At 38.5% G+C, this 14,198-nt stretch overlaps 1 protein-coding gene across 5 annotated transcripts in view; it reads right to left on the bottom strand.

Annotated features, from left to right (window-relative positions):
• Positions 1–8,594, bottom strand: part of MYBL1 (MYB proto-oncogene like 1) — a 38,215-nt gene extending 29,621 nt beyond the window's left edge. For 3 of the 5 annotated variants that reach the window (XR_004627808.1, XM_002916375.4, XM_002916374.4), the window contains exon 1: positions 8,169–8,592. Coding sequence is in view for 4 of the 5 variants with exons in the window: in XM_002916375.4 (XP_002916421.1) it covers positions 8,169–8,188 (20 nt within the window). In the remaining variant the exon portion in view is untranslated. Of the gene's footprint in view, positions 1–8,168 lie in introns of all 5 variants that reach the window. The other 2 variants (XM_019796549.2, XM_019796548.2) reach the window with 2 other exon arrangements.
• Positions 8,595–14,198: the final 5,604 nt, after the last annotated feature.

A 14,198-nucleotide genomic window follows, 5' to 3' on the forward strand; every position in this document is an offset into this window, starting at 1 on the left:
TGCCTGGTGCACTGGGTGTTATACGCAACTAATGAATCATCGAACTTTACATCGGAAACCGGGGATGTACTGTGTGATGACTAACATAATATAATAAAAAAAAAAAATTAAAAATAAATAAATAAATAAATAAAATAAAAACCACTTTGCTGACTTATGAGGAGAAAAACGGCATCCAAAAAAAAAAAAAATTGCATCTTTCTATATCCTTAAAGTAGAAGAGATCTAAATGTAACAAAAATCAAAAAACCATAAAAGAATAAACCAACTAAGGTAATAATAGTGGCAAAGGAAAGAAGCATGTGAAACAGATATTAAAAAGGTAGAAACAGGGGCGCCTGGGTGGCACAGCGGTTAAGCGTCTGCCTTCGGCTCAGGGCGTGATCCCGGCGTTCTGGGATCGAGCCCCACGTCAGGCTCCTCTGCTATGAGCCTGCTTCTTCCTCTCACTCTCCCCCTGCTTGTGTTCCCTCTCTCGCTGGCTGTCTCTATCTCTGTCGAATAAATAATAATAAAATCTTTAAAAAAAAAAAAAGTAGAAACAAGAGGATTTTGCAAGGAATCAAAGATGCCTCCAAAACTTCCGACTTTGGGAGCATAAACAGAGCTATCCGCTGAGATAAAGAATAGAAGGAAAAACAGAACTTTGAGAGGGAGGAGAGAATGGGGAGAGTAGGCAGTTTTGGACTAGCTTATTTCAAGGCACTTGAGAAATATACAAGTGAATATATCTTGAACAGCACTGTCCGATAGAAATATAACACAGCCACATATGTAATTTCCTAGTAGCCACATTTAAAAAATAGAAACAGGTCAAAATAATGTTAATTATTTAACCCAATATATTAAAAAATTACCACTTCAACACATACTCAACATAATCATGAACTAGTTTACTTTCCTTTTTTACTTACTAAAGTCTTCAAAATCTAGTGTGTATTTTATAGTTAGAGTACATTGCAATTCAGACTAACCACATTTCAAGAGCTCAGTAGCAACATGTGGGGATGGGCTATTCTATTGGGCAGAGCAGATCTAGGAAGATAAGAGGGCTAGGGTAGACACACAGTTTTGGCAATCACCAGCATACAGAAAACAATTAAAGCCATGAGAACATGAAGCCCCAGAGAAGAGGGCAGGTCTTTATGATAAACTGAATTAGAGGGCTTTGAGTAGCTAGAGGACTGAATATAGTCATGAGCATCTGAAAATAAAAAGAGCTAATATTTATTTAAACTAAGTACCAGACATTAGGTAGTCTCTGAAATTTCTGTCTTAAAACCCCACAACAACCCCAAGAGGGAAATATTACTATTCCCACTTTACAGAAAAGGGAGACTTTGACTTAGAAAAGTAACTTCTTGCCTACAATTATGCCAAATGTAGCATGACTGAACTCCAAAATTCACTATTTAACCAGTATACTACCACATACTAGAAAAATAGGGAAGAGGATATCAAGAAGCTGGAAAATACCAAAGACAAACCTGAAGTACATTTTGAAATCAGAACAAGGTTCTAGTTATAACTTAACTACTTACTTTGCATCCATGGACATATTAACCTCTTAGGGCTTTAGTTTCCCTGCTTGCGAAATAAGGGTAATAAGTGTAATACCACCCACTTTATAGTGTTTAAGGATAAAATTAAATGAAAAAACATATAAAACACCTCATACAGCACATGGCACAGAGGGGTAGCTCAATATTGGTATTATGTGCATAGGCTGACTGCCCCACAATATTCAAGATTATTTCTGCTTTACTAGATTCAACTCTTTTCCAAAAATCCACTCTGATTTCAAACAGCTAAAGTTTGATGATTTAACTTTAATGTAATATATTTAAGAACATGTGGGTAGTTCCCAATATCTACAAATAGTTTAATTCTTACAAAACTGAAACATGAAGGCCCAGATTTAATATGTACTGTCTATAGATCCTTTGCAGGAACTTCTGATTTCCCTTGATTTGTCAATTCTATAGGACCAATTATTACTTTTTTTTTTTTTTTAAGAAGGCTCCATGCCCAATATGGGAGTTGAACTCATAACTCTGAGATCAAGAGTCACATGTTCTACCAACTGAGCAAGCCTGGCGCCCCCCCCCACCGCCCCTGCCACAGGACCAAAGTTCTTCATATCTAACCAAGCAACACACTAAGATCCCCAACTCTCCTACCTATATGACTATCTATCTGCTTCGGCTCAATGCATTTCAATACTCCAGTGCTCTCTCCCTAAAGCCAGTGTCTATTTGTAACAATAATCTGCCAGTCCTATGCTTGTTTTGTTGAACTAATCTGAAAATACAGACACAAGTTTAAATAAAGAAACACCTGTTATTTGCTGCCATCTTCAGCTATCAGAAATATCCACCTGATTAGCCAAGATTAAATAGTTAAAATAGAGATGGTTCAGGATCCAATGACTTAATAAATTTCTAAGAAGGCTACCAAATCAGAAAAAATACCATATTGAGGCTTTCTGTCCAACTTGTATGTGCTCGTGGCATCTACCTTTCCTTCTTAATGCTTATCACATATGCCAACCTTCCCAAACAAGTAGTAAGTTCAGGAATGCAAAGACCGTATCTGGTACATTCACCTATCGGCACCAAGCACAGTACCTGTAATATTTGTAAAATTAAAGATTAGTGAATGATCTTCTTCCTTACTCTTTTACCTCCTCCAAGTACTCTGTATTCCAAAATTACCTCACCCTCTTCCAACCCAATGAAAACTTCCACCTCCCCTCAATATAGCTGATCTCAAGTGGATATGAGAGAGAAAACGTTTTTTTAAGAGATGAAAATACCTCTAGAAGGAAGGCATTCCCATTTATTAAAAAGGACTTTCAAAATCCAAATGCACCTCCAAATGGTAGAATTTTAAGAAGCATAACCTGCTGAAACAAAAAAAATATTCAGCGCAGAACGGGTTCTTTGGGGTGTCTACTAATATTACTTAACCTTTCCTAGAACTGTCCCCAGCAACATTACCACTTCCTGCCATCCCAAACAGCCCTCAGTTGTGCTTTTCACAGGTTCCCCTCTTTTTCCCTCCCCTCAGATCCCAACAGCTTTCACAACAGCATATTTGAGACTGCTTTTAAAAATTAGGTTATTTCTAAATCAAAACAATGTTTGATTTGGGGTCTTGACTATATAAATCTTGAGTGTTCAAAAAAAAATCTACATCACATCTAATCTGTACAAAATTCACTGTAGGTTCTTATCAAATTATTTTAAAAGTTAAGGATATGAGTCCAAAGATGTTATTTTGGTCAAAAGACTAGCTTCCAAGGAGTAATTTTCCTGAAAACTTGTTCAACTTTAAAATTCGGCCTTATTTTTTAACCACATGCTTGATTTGTGAGAAATTTCTATTTCTATATGAGGTTTCATTCTCTGTTTTGCATCAGCATGGTCATCAGTTTCAGAGAGTTATACACCCCAGTCAATGTTCAGGAAGCTGGGTTTTTTGAGTGGGTGAGCATGAGGGAGGATTAAAGTAGAATTCTTAGAATCATCTCTCTACCACTGGGACTTTCCTGGAGTCTATCCACCTAGCTACTTCTTAGTTTTAGCATATACTGGTTAAGTAATTGTTGAAAGAATGATGTAACTTTTAAATAAGTGTGACAGAATAAGATCCTAGAAAATTATCAATATCATTATCTACAATAGAAAGATGCCTGAGAATGTGTACAATTTGCTAAGAAAAAAGAGAACGGATAAAACCCCACAGATAATCTCACCAATATTCCACTTTCACCACCAAAACAAATCTGTTCTATTTTTCCGCTTTTTACTATCATCTTTTAGCATTTTTATATTGTAGCAATCAATGATGATAATATACAATAACTAAATAAATCAACTCCTTACTACATAAATAAGTCATTTTTAGCCTACGATGACTGATCTAGAAGACAGCAAAAATAGGTGAAATTATTTCTCCAGTCACAAAGCAAAAATAGAAAAGGAACTTGGTTTCTGAATCTTCATCCAGGACTTGGTAAGCAGAATTACTCTGCCAGTTTTATTTTTTAAGTCAAAGAAAATATTTATTCTATAACTGCCTAATGTATAAACTAAGCACTACATTCAAATGAAAAGTGTTTTTTTAGGTTATGAATGAACAAAGTGATTAGGGTGATTATGAAACAGCAAAATGAAGCACATACACACACACACACACACACACACACACACACACACACACACACACACACAAATACTATGACTCATTAGGCCAGGAAAACGGTTAAGAGAAACTTTACACTGGGTGTAAGCTAATAGGATGATACAGTCATAACTTACCCTGTGAAATAATATACAAACTATTCATACTTGACTATATTAAGATAAAACATTTAAGGAGAAGTTCATTTTTAAAGGATATTAATTATTCCACCTAAAAAGAATAAAATGAGGTATTGAAAGGAAGAATTTGAGAATTTTTTAGGATTTGCTTTTATTTGAAAAGAATCACTGGTTCAAAATTAAAGAAACATCAATAGTTCTATCAAATTTGCTCTAATAAAATCACTTCAACTTGATCGTATTTTAAGGCACAAACTGCATCAAATCTGAAATTTTTATCAAAATTCAAAATTACGTCTTTATTTTAAACTGTCTTGACAAGAGTAATTGTACATTTTTTTTAAGTCCAATTGAATTCAAGGTATGAAAATTTACCAGGTTGATTTAAAAAAGTGAAATCAGGCCACCCGGTGGTTAATATTATGTACTGCATATATGAATATTTTATTTCCAAACCTGGACTGCAAACTAGCATCATCACGGTAAGACAAATTTGACTTCATTTGACCAGTATTAATAGCAATACTGAAAGAAATTCTACGTATCTACTAATCAAAATAATGACTGAACTTTTCTATTTTATTCCATTAGTGTGTATATTTTTAAATGAGCAAAGATGATTACAAAGGGGTTCAAAACAGGGTATATATTAAATCTAGAAGTTACCTTGCAGACCCTAAAATCCAAACCCCTAGATTAAAAGACTTAAAAACTGGAATATAGAGTTTACTGGCTTTTCTAAAACAATATTGCTAGTTAATGACAAAGCTAATTAAAAAATGAGTTCTCGGGGCGCCTGGTGGCACAGCGGTTAAGCGTCTGCCTTCGGCTCAGGGCGTGATCCCGGCGTTATGGGATCGAGCCCCACATCAGGCTCTTCTGCTATGAGCCCTGCTTCTTCCTCTCCCACTCCCCCTGCTTGTGTTCCCTCTCTCGCTGGCTGTCTCTAGCTCTGTCGAATAAATAAATAAAATCTTTAAAAAAAGAAAAAATGAGTTCTCATTTTCAGTATTCTTTGACCCATAACACTCATTTTGCTGGAAATAACACAGTAAAATTGCTTCCCATACATACACGTAACCCACTGAAAAACATTTTCCAATGCAAAAGCTGCTTTTACCTTTCTAGTTTAGTGCAGTCACCAGTCTCCAAGTGTAAATACCTGAATCTGTTACTTCTTAAATAGGTCTGCTAGCTTCCAAATGACTTTTAAATTTTATTTTTGAGGGTAGATCTAGCTTTTAAAAACTAAAATTAATTACTCAATACATAAATATGCTTAAAAATCAAATACATGTTAATAACATATACCAATTTTGGTATTGCCTGTAAATTATATCATTAAAACCCCCAGCAAGATCTAAAACTATTTAAAGTCACAACACTAAATGAGCCTTTTCCTTTATGTAAATCTAGATCAGAGATACTACAGCTATCTTAAACAAAAATCAAAAGAGCCAACATCCTCCAGTTGTTTCAACCTGAGGTAACATTTTTTTTTACTTTTTTTTCCATATCATACAGAAAAAAGTATATTACAGGATTTATGCCCAGAGTCTTATGCAAAACTTGTATGCAGCAAACTATAGTTTTCACTCAAATACTTAGTTGTATAGTAGAGATCTTAAATTGACTAAATTATTTCCTTTCTCAACTATAAATTAGATTCATATTTATTAAGACATTTAGCCAAGAGGCATGTGACCAGACTTTGCCCAATAATTTCTTTTTCAAAATATTTCACATTCTATTATCTTCTAAGATAAAAAAGACATATTTCATATACAAGAAATAAAATTTAGAGCATGAAGCACATTTTAAGTATGAAGACCCTAAGAAATACACCATTTAGAGAAGATAATTTCTCACCACATCCTCTACCTTTATACTCCCATAGGGAGCATAGCTTCACCCCACCGCATTTAAATACTCCGGCCTTATGACTTTTTAAATTATTCTATAATATACCTTAATTCATACACCTGACAAGGAACAAAAGTGAACAGTAAAATTAATGTTTAGATTTCAATGCTCACAGTATTGTGAATAAAAGAAAGTAACGTACACAGGCAAATTAGTCATTAAATCACTTCTCCTTTCTTAGTCTATTACTATGAAACATACCAAAACTATGAAATGAACAGACAAAATCAATTAGAAGACAAGGTTCTGACATTCAAGAATCTATATCTAACCATAACAAAATGATGATGGTAGCATTAGCTAAGACACTCTTTCAAATAAGATTAGCATCAGTACCGATAGGTAGATAATGCCACACAATGAATATAAACAAACTTCTGTTTTTGAGTTGACATAGTCACCTGTCACTTTGCTTAATGAAGTTATTTTATTTTAAAATTTTTGTATATTTAAAACTCCACAAGAAAAGACCTAAATCAGTACCTCAGTAATTATAATTATAGGAGCTTTTAATATCTATCTTTTCTGAAGATTAGGAAGTTAATTAGAGCAGTGATTCTCACCTGGGTGATTCTGCCCCCCTCAACCACATTTGGTAATGTCTGGAAACATTTGATTGTCACAACTGGGGGAAATGATGTTACTGTCATCTACTGGACAGAGGCCAGGGATGCTGTTGAACATACTACAAAGCACAGGGCAGCCCCCAATTACAAAGAATTATCTAATCCAATATATCAGTAGTGACAAGGTTGAAAACCCTGTTCCAGAGGTTTATGTGAGTGTATGTGTATATTTGTTCCACCTGAAGAGTTTACCTACACTGTAGATGCCACAAAACAAGTCTCAAAAGGACTTATGCTGATTTTTGCAAAAATACCTTACATACAGATGATTAATATTAAAGCAACAAATATTATGTGCAGTTATTGCCAATTTTTAACAGAAATCTGCAAAGAATGAATCCTAGTACTAAATTTCAACTTAGGAAATAACATCTCTAGTTAAGACTTTGAGGCTGTGAACCTAGATAAACAAAACCACTTGGAAATCCTGCCAAACAGCTTTTCAGGTTTATTTAATACTACTGACAAAAGACAACCTCGTTTTTTGTCATCTAAGTGGTTACTACGTACAATTTAGGTGTAGCTACTATAGTAACGTATAAATAAAAATTAGATGAGTAAATTCTTCCTAGCAAGTTTTCCAACAAAAATTATGCCCTACCTCTCTGGGCAACACTTAGTTACAGAGCGAAACACGGGCACTGAAAATATCAGTGAATCAAACAGTGTTTTAAGAACAAGCTACCGGTAGTAACAGTGTAACAACTTCCCAGCAGAAGATACTGAAAATATATAAAGCTGTGAACATGGGAATGGTAATTACAGAAAACATCAAAAAGGTCCTCTCTCCTCAGCTATTCCTCAAAGGGCTTTCCATACCTGTCAAGGTAGCAAAGGTGGCAGAGGGGCCCCAGAGCAGGTTTATCAGAGTTCCTACTTTAACTGATAGAATAATTCAGAAAAAAAAGAATCTCTCTGAACACTATTTTCAAGTCATCCGGGCTGCACATGAGCACTATTACGTGCGTAGGGTACTCCCTGAAAGCGCAGACTTACCTGGCAAGAAACTCCGACCAAGAAGTGGCCGTGAGAGACTGAAGTTTGGACGTGCGTTGTGGGGAGGATCAACTCCTGGGCATTTGTTACTCACTTTGTGCGCCTTAAACACAGTGGTCCCCCACTCTTCACACGTCACGGCTGCGATCGGGCCAGCCGGGCTGAAAAGGCTGTGCGGCAGCGGGAAGGAAAACCTCTACCCCAGCTGGGTAGGGCCTGATGGGGAAGCATTAGGAAAGCGAAAAGAATCTGAGCCGAGACAGTGCCAACAGGCCTGAGTGAAAGGGATGTCACCCACCTGCGCGACCTCTTCGCCATCCTTCAAGTACCGCATAGGCACGGGCTGGGCGGGGACGCAGTTCAGCCTCCTCCAGCCTCAAGCGAATGCCCCTTGTCCCCGACCCTCCAGCCGCTTCCCTCGCTCCCTCTCCGAGGCGACCGAGAGTGGAACGCACGTCCCCGGCAGGGCAGGACGGAGGGACGGACCACGACCCGCCCCCGGCCCGCAGCGCCGCTCCTAGCCTCGGCCCGGCCCGGCCAGGGATGCCCCCAACATGTCAGCAGGCGCGCTCCCGCACTCCGCCGGCCCCTCCCGCCGCCTCTCAGCCCCTACGCAGCTCAGCTCCGCGGCGGGCGCCGATCCCGGCGCCGATCCCCGCCCTCACCCCGCAGCGAGCAGCTCTGCAGGGCTCGCAGCCTCCTGCAGGGTTTTGTCCGCACCGCCGAATCTCGCGCCCAGCCTCCCTCAAGAGCCGCCGTTTGAATCTGCGCACGCGGCCCCGAACCTCATTGGCTGTAGCGGCCGCACGCGGGGGGACGGGGGCGGGGCGGGGAGAGCGCGCGCGACTGAGGGCGGGGCTGGGGAGCTGGAAGACGGGACTGGAACTCGCGGGAGTCGGGGAAGGAGCTGGGAGTCAGGGGGTTGGACCGCAGCGCGGGCTCGCGGGTCTTGCCTTGACAGGACCCGGAGCGCGCCGAGCGCCGCACCCAGCGGGGCCTGCTGGGAAAGTGAGTTCCGGCGCTCGCCTAGAGGCGGGTCCGGAAGCTGCGGCGCGAGTCCAAACTTCCCGGGGTTCGCGGACACGGTCCTTGGGGGTTGGGCGGCTTTGCCAAGGCACGTCCCTGCAGCCTCCTTTCGGCCACAGCTCCTCCGCGCCTAACTCCTCGTGTGTATCCCGCCTCATTAGTTAGGAGGCGCGGTCTTCCGACTTGAGACAAATCTAACCATAAAATTTGCGCGGCCGTTATTGTTTAAGCAAAAATGTAAGCTACTTTTTGCCCAGGCATCAGAGCTACTGGAGTAGCGAAGACTGTGGTAGGAAGCCGAATATCAAGAATGAGCAGGGGTGACAGGTGAAAAATGTTTTTAGCTGGAGTCGTGCTTGGCACAGAAAAAGGAAATAAGCCAAGTCTGCTTTCGGTCTTCGCCGTGCTTAATCCCTTAGCTCGCTCTACGGGAAATAATTGAACCCCGATCCAGGAGAACAGTGCAGGAAGACAGGGACAGACTAGCAATTTTGCCCAGATAAATAAGTATGGTAGTACAGAAGGTGACCTTCCTTCGCAGGAGAGACGGGAGGCGGGGAGAATTTGCACGGAAGGAACTTCCCAGCAGTTGTAACTACTCTAGAAGTTTCAAGTGTAAAACTAGGAACTGCTGGGCTCAAATAACATTAAAGTAGATTACAGTAACGATTAGAAATGGTAAGGGATCCAAATTTGCAAGGTAACATGCTCCACTGCATAGAGCACTAAGCCACATTTTAATGTAACAAACTTACATGTTGCTATTTTGAAATTTTACGCATCAGTTTTTGCAAATCAGAGATGCAGGTGCAAATGTGAATTGAAGAGGAGCTTGCATGCACTACTTTCAAAACTTAAAACGCCTTCTTATAGTTCCTTTTTCTCAAGATATGGGTTCTGGGAAGGTAAAACACCTTTTATATCACTCCTTATTGTGTTGCTCATTCACTTTTTTTTTTTTAACCTAATTGAGAAAGTAATGTCATTTGAAAACTGATTTTTTATTTACTCCTGGGTCACACATTGCTCACCTTATTTATATTCTAACAGGAAAAAGCAGAGTTTCTCCTATATATTCGGCTTCTTATACAGAATACTTTTTTAGAGCTTGAAGGCAGGTATTTTAGATTTTGACCGTAAACTAAATACCCCTCATTTTAGAGACAGAGAAAAACGTAATTCCTCAGAAAGGCCACATTGCAAATTCATTTAAATCACTCATTAAAAAAAATGCAATGAAAGTGGTTCACAGTCATTTGAATACACACTCGAATGTAATTGAGAGCTGGGCTTTTTTTTTAGTGAAAACTCTTTATTCAGAGTATTATAAAGAGCTTTCAAAACAACTATGAGGGGGGAAAAGCAATGAAAAAATGGGCAAAAGATTAGAGCAGATACTTCACCAGAAACGATAGACGAATGGCAAATAAGCCACATGAAAAGACGCTCCACATCATTGATCATTAGAGAAATGCAAATCAAAACCACAATGAGATACTACCACACAGCTATTAGGAGGGGGGGGGGGAAAGACTGACTATACAAGTGTTGGTAAAGGTGGAGATGCTGAGCAAATACAACTTTCATGCATTGCTGGTAGAAATGCAAATGGGACAGACACTTTGGAAAACAAATGTTTATAGTGGCTTTATTTGTAATCACCCAAAACTGAAAACACTCTAAGGGATGTTCTTCTCATTATCACACTTCTCAGTCCTCAAGAGTTGGTTTGGGATAGTTTGTTAAATCTTCTCAGGTTTTTCCACTGAGGTATAGGGGATTGAATACCAAGGGAAAGATGACTGGGGACAGGTGTTGGAAATTTCTTTAAAAACTATTTTAAAAACTCATGTAAAGTTTTCTTTCTGCTCCATGACAAATATATTTCTATTTTTAATTATAAAAATGATTTTTCAAATATTTTATTCAAAAAAAATTTTTTAAGTAATCTCTACACCCAATGTGGGGCACAAACTCACAACTCTGAGATCAAGAGTCGCATACTCTTCCAACTGAGCCAGCCAGGTATCCCTATAAAAATGATTTTAAAAGTATGTACTAATTTACTGTCTTACTCCAAATCTGTAAATAAATTGTTTCATTATTATTAAATAAATGAGCAGTAAATTGCACCATGCTCATTGTTCCCTTGGCTGTATCAACTTATTCTCCCACAAAGGCCAAATACTCCCAAGGGTTGCTTATGTTGTTTGAAAAGCTTTTGCTGGCTTTATATAGTACCTGAGAGACTATACTTTTAATAGAGCTGTTATCTATCATTCCCATAGATTTTTATCTGTTCTATTTATTGCTAGAATCCCAATCCCTGGAATAGTAATACATCAATATGCTCAAATACAATCACTATATAATGAATAAACAGAGGCAAATAATAAGCACATAAATAAATATGTTCACAAAAAGTATAAGTTAGGGGCGCCTGGGTGGCTCAATCAGTTGGGCGTCTGCCTTCGGTTCGGGTCATGATCCCAGGGTCCTGGGATTGAGGCCCCTCACCCTCTCTCTCTCTTTGTAGGGAGCCTGCTTCTCCCTCTCCCTCTGCCTGCAGCTCCTCCTGCTTGTGCTCAGTCTCTCTCTCTCTCTGTCAAATAAATAAATAAATAATCTTTTTTAAAAAGTGTAAATTAAATTTGAAATACCATTTTATGACTACTATGGTCGCAAAAGATTTCCAAATTCTGTCAACAAAGTTTGAATAATTCCTTGATGTTAGTACTGAAACTGGTATAATCCTTTTGGAAAGCAAAACTAAGCAAATCCATAAAGATGTTCATAGCCTCTGACAGACATTTTATCTTAATATACTATAATTCAGGGCACCTGGGTGGCACAGTCGTTTGAGTTTCCGATTCTTGGTTTTGGCTTGGGTCATGATCTCGGGGTCCTGGGATGGAGTCCCGTATTGTGCTCCCTGCTCAGCGGGGCATCTGCTTCTCCCTGTCCCTTTGCCCCTCCCTTCCCATTTGTGCTCATGCTCTCTCTCAAATAAATAAATAAAATCCTTTAAAAAATAAAATAAAAATTTAAAAATGAGCTGGAAATAGAAAGAAATCGTATATATATATATATATATATATATATAACTTGCCCCAGTATTGGTAATGCTAAATAAGTATGCTTTGGCAGAAATTATGAAACCATATATTATGTGCTCAATCTAAGAACAAAAACCAGGTTTAGAATTATATCTTGGATACATAAATATCTGTTTCAACCTCTCCCCAGCACCAATATATTTTGGTAATCTCTACATTTAGGATACTATTTTAAGTTTGTTGGAAATTATAAATAGAAATCATACTGTCATAAGCAGCTATAGAATTCTTAGTTTGGCTTTTAAATGTAAAAATGAGTGGTTGATCTGCAAGGAAAAAAAACTGTAAGAGAAAATAATGTTTTAAAGTGTCCCTATTTCAGGAGGTGGGTGGGGGGATGGGGATTAAGGAGTGCACTTGTGATGAGCACCAGGTGCTGTATGGAGATGTTGAATCACTGTATTATACACCTGAAACTGTATTACACTGTATGTCGACTAACTGGAATTTAAATAAAAACTTCAAAAAAAAAATAAAGTGTCCCTATTTCAAACCAATATTCTTTGCTCTACTGTTTTGTAGTAGATAGAATGGCCCACCCCAAAGATATGCATGTCCTAGTTCCCGAACCTATGAATATAATACCTTAATGGCAAAAGGGACTTTGCAGTTGTGATTAAATTAAGGATCTTGACATGGGGATATGAGTTTGGATTATCCAGGAGGACTAAATGTAATCACAAAGTTCCTTAAGAATGGGAAAGGGTAGCTGACAGATCTGGAGATGCTGTATTGTTAGCTTTGAAAATGGAGAAAGGGGTCATGATACAAGGAATGCAGGTGGCCTCTAGAAGCTTTTAAATAAATCAAGAAAATGGATTCTCCTCCCAGATTTTAGGTCAGGGAGATTCTCTTTGAACTTCTGACTTCCAGAAGTTTAGGATGTTAAGTTTGAATTGTTTTAAGTCAGAGTTTGCGGTAATTTGTTATAGCAACAATAGGAAACTACACCTTTTCTGAAATTTTCAACATTTTTGGCCTGTGATGATGAAAATAGTGCTTTCTCTTCAAAAGGTGATCTTTTATAGAGAGTTTAAATTTTAGCACTCATTTACAACGAATGAGCTTACTAGCTGAGAGTTCAAAATGAAGGATGGGAACTCCAGATTAAGAGAGAGGGTACTCAGGGCATTAAACAAGAGAAATAATTTACCAGAATACCACAAAATCCTTAAAGCAGGACTTGCTCATCTGTGGGAAACATGTCGTGTGCCAAGATATGAAGGTATGTGCTTTCTAATTCTAAGCTTTCTACCTCTACTTTCAATTTTATCACCTTCCACATTATCAGGGATAATATCTTGTCTCCCCCCCCCCCACCAGCCTCCCCTTCTCTCCTGGCCTAGTACATCCAGGCACTCCCAAAGGAAACAATGAATTGCAAGATTTTAGGGGAATTTGTGGTTATTGAAGGTCATTACTGGCATTTAGAGTGCCAGTTCTAGGAACAGAAGACTCTTGTAATGTTTGAAACAGTCCTGCACAAGGAAGAATTATCCTGAGTTTCATTCAACATTCAACCAGACAGTAATGTGAAAAAACTGATATTTAAGCCTAGAATCAACTTTTTTTTTTTTTTTTACTTATAAACACAAGTGTACAAGTGTTGGGATTCTTTTTTGCAGTTTTTAAAACACACTATTTCCAGTCCGCCTGGGTGGCTCAATCAGTTAAGCGTCTGCGTTGGGCTCAGGGCATGATCCCAGAGTCCTGGGATTGAGCTCCGCATCAAGCCCCAGCAACGGGCTTCCTGTTTGGTGGGAAGTCGGCTTCTCCCTCTACCCTTCCCCCATGCTTGTGATCTCTCTCTCCCTCCCTCTCAAATAAGTAATAAAATCTTTTAAAAATATACACTATCTCCAGAGAGATAGTATGTAAACCAGGGGAAGATTGTATTTTATTTTGTTCAGACTTAACCAAGAGTTGTTTCCCCATTTTAGAAAATCACATCACTGAGGGTAACTCAGCTCAAGATTTTAAGACAGAAATATAACCCACTATTATTGTGTTTCTAGCTATGGAGTTCATAGTGATTCCACATATATATCAGTTGGATTTGTTTGCCTGATGGGCTTTATTATAAATCTCTGTTTCTCCTCCATATTATAGGGAGAGCATTAAATTGATTTTTTAAAAATTTGTAAGTTATCTATGAATATCACTTCAGTAGGGTATAGGGAGTAGAA

The sequence above is a fragment of the Ailuropoda melanoleuca genome, chromosome 9 (genome assembly GCF_002007445.2).
Source record: "Ailuropoda melanoleuca isolate Jingjing chromosome 9, ASM200744v2, whole genome shotgun sequence".
NCBI classification, from domain to species: domain Eukaryota; kingdom Metazoa; phylum Chordata; class Mammalia; order Carnivora; family Ursidae; genus Ailuropoda; species Ailuropoda melanoleuca.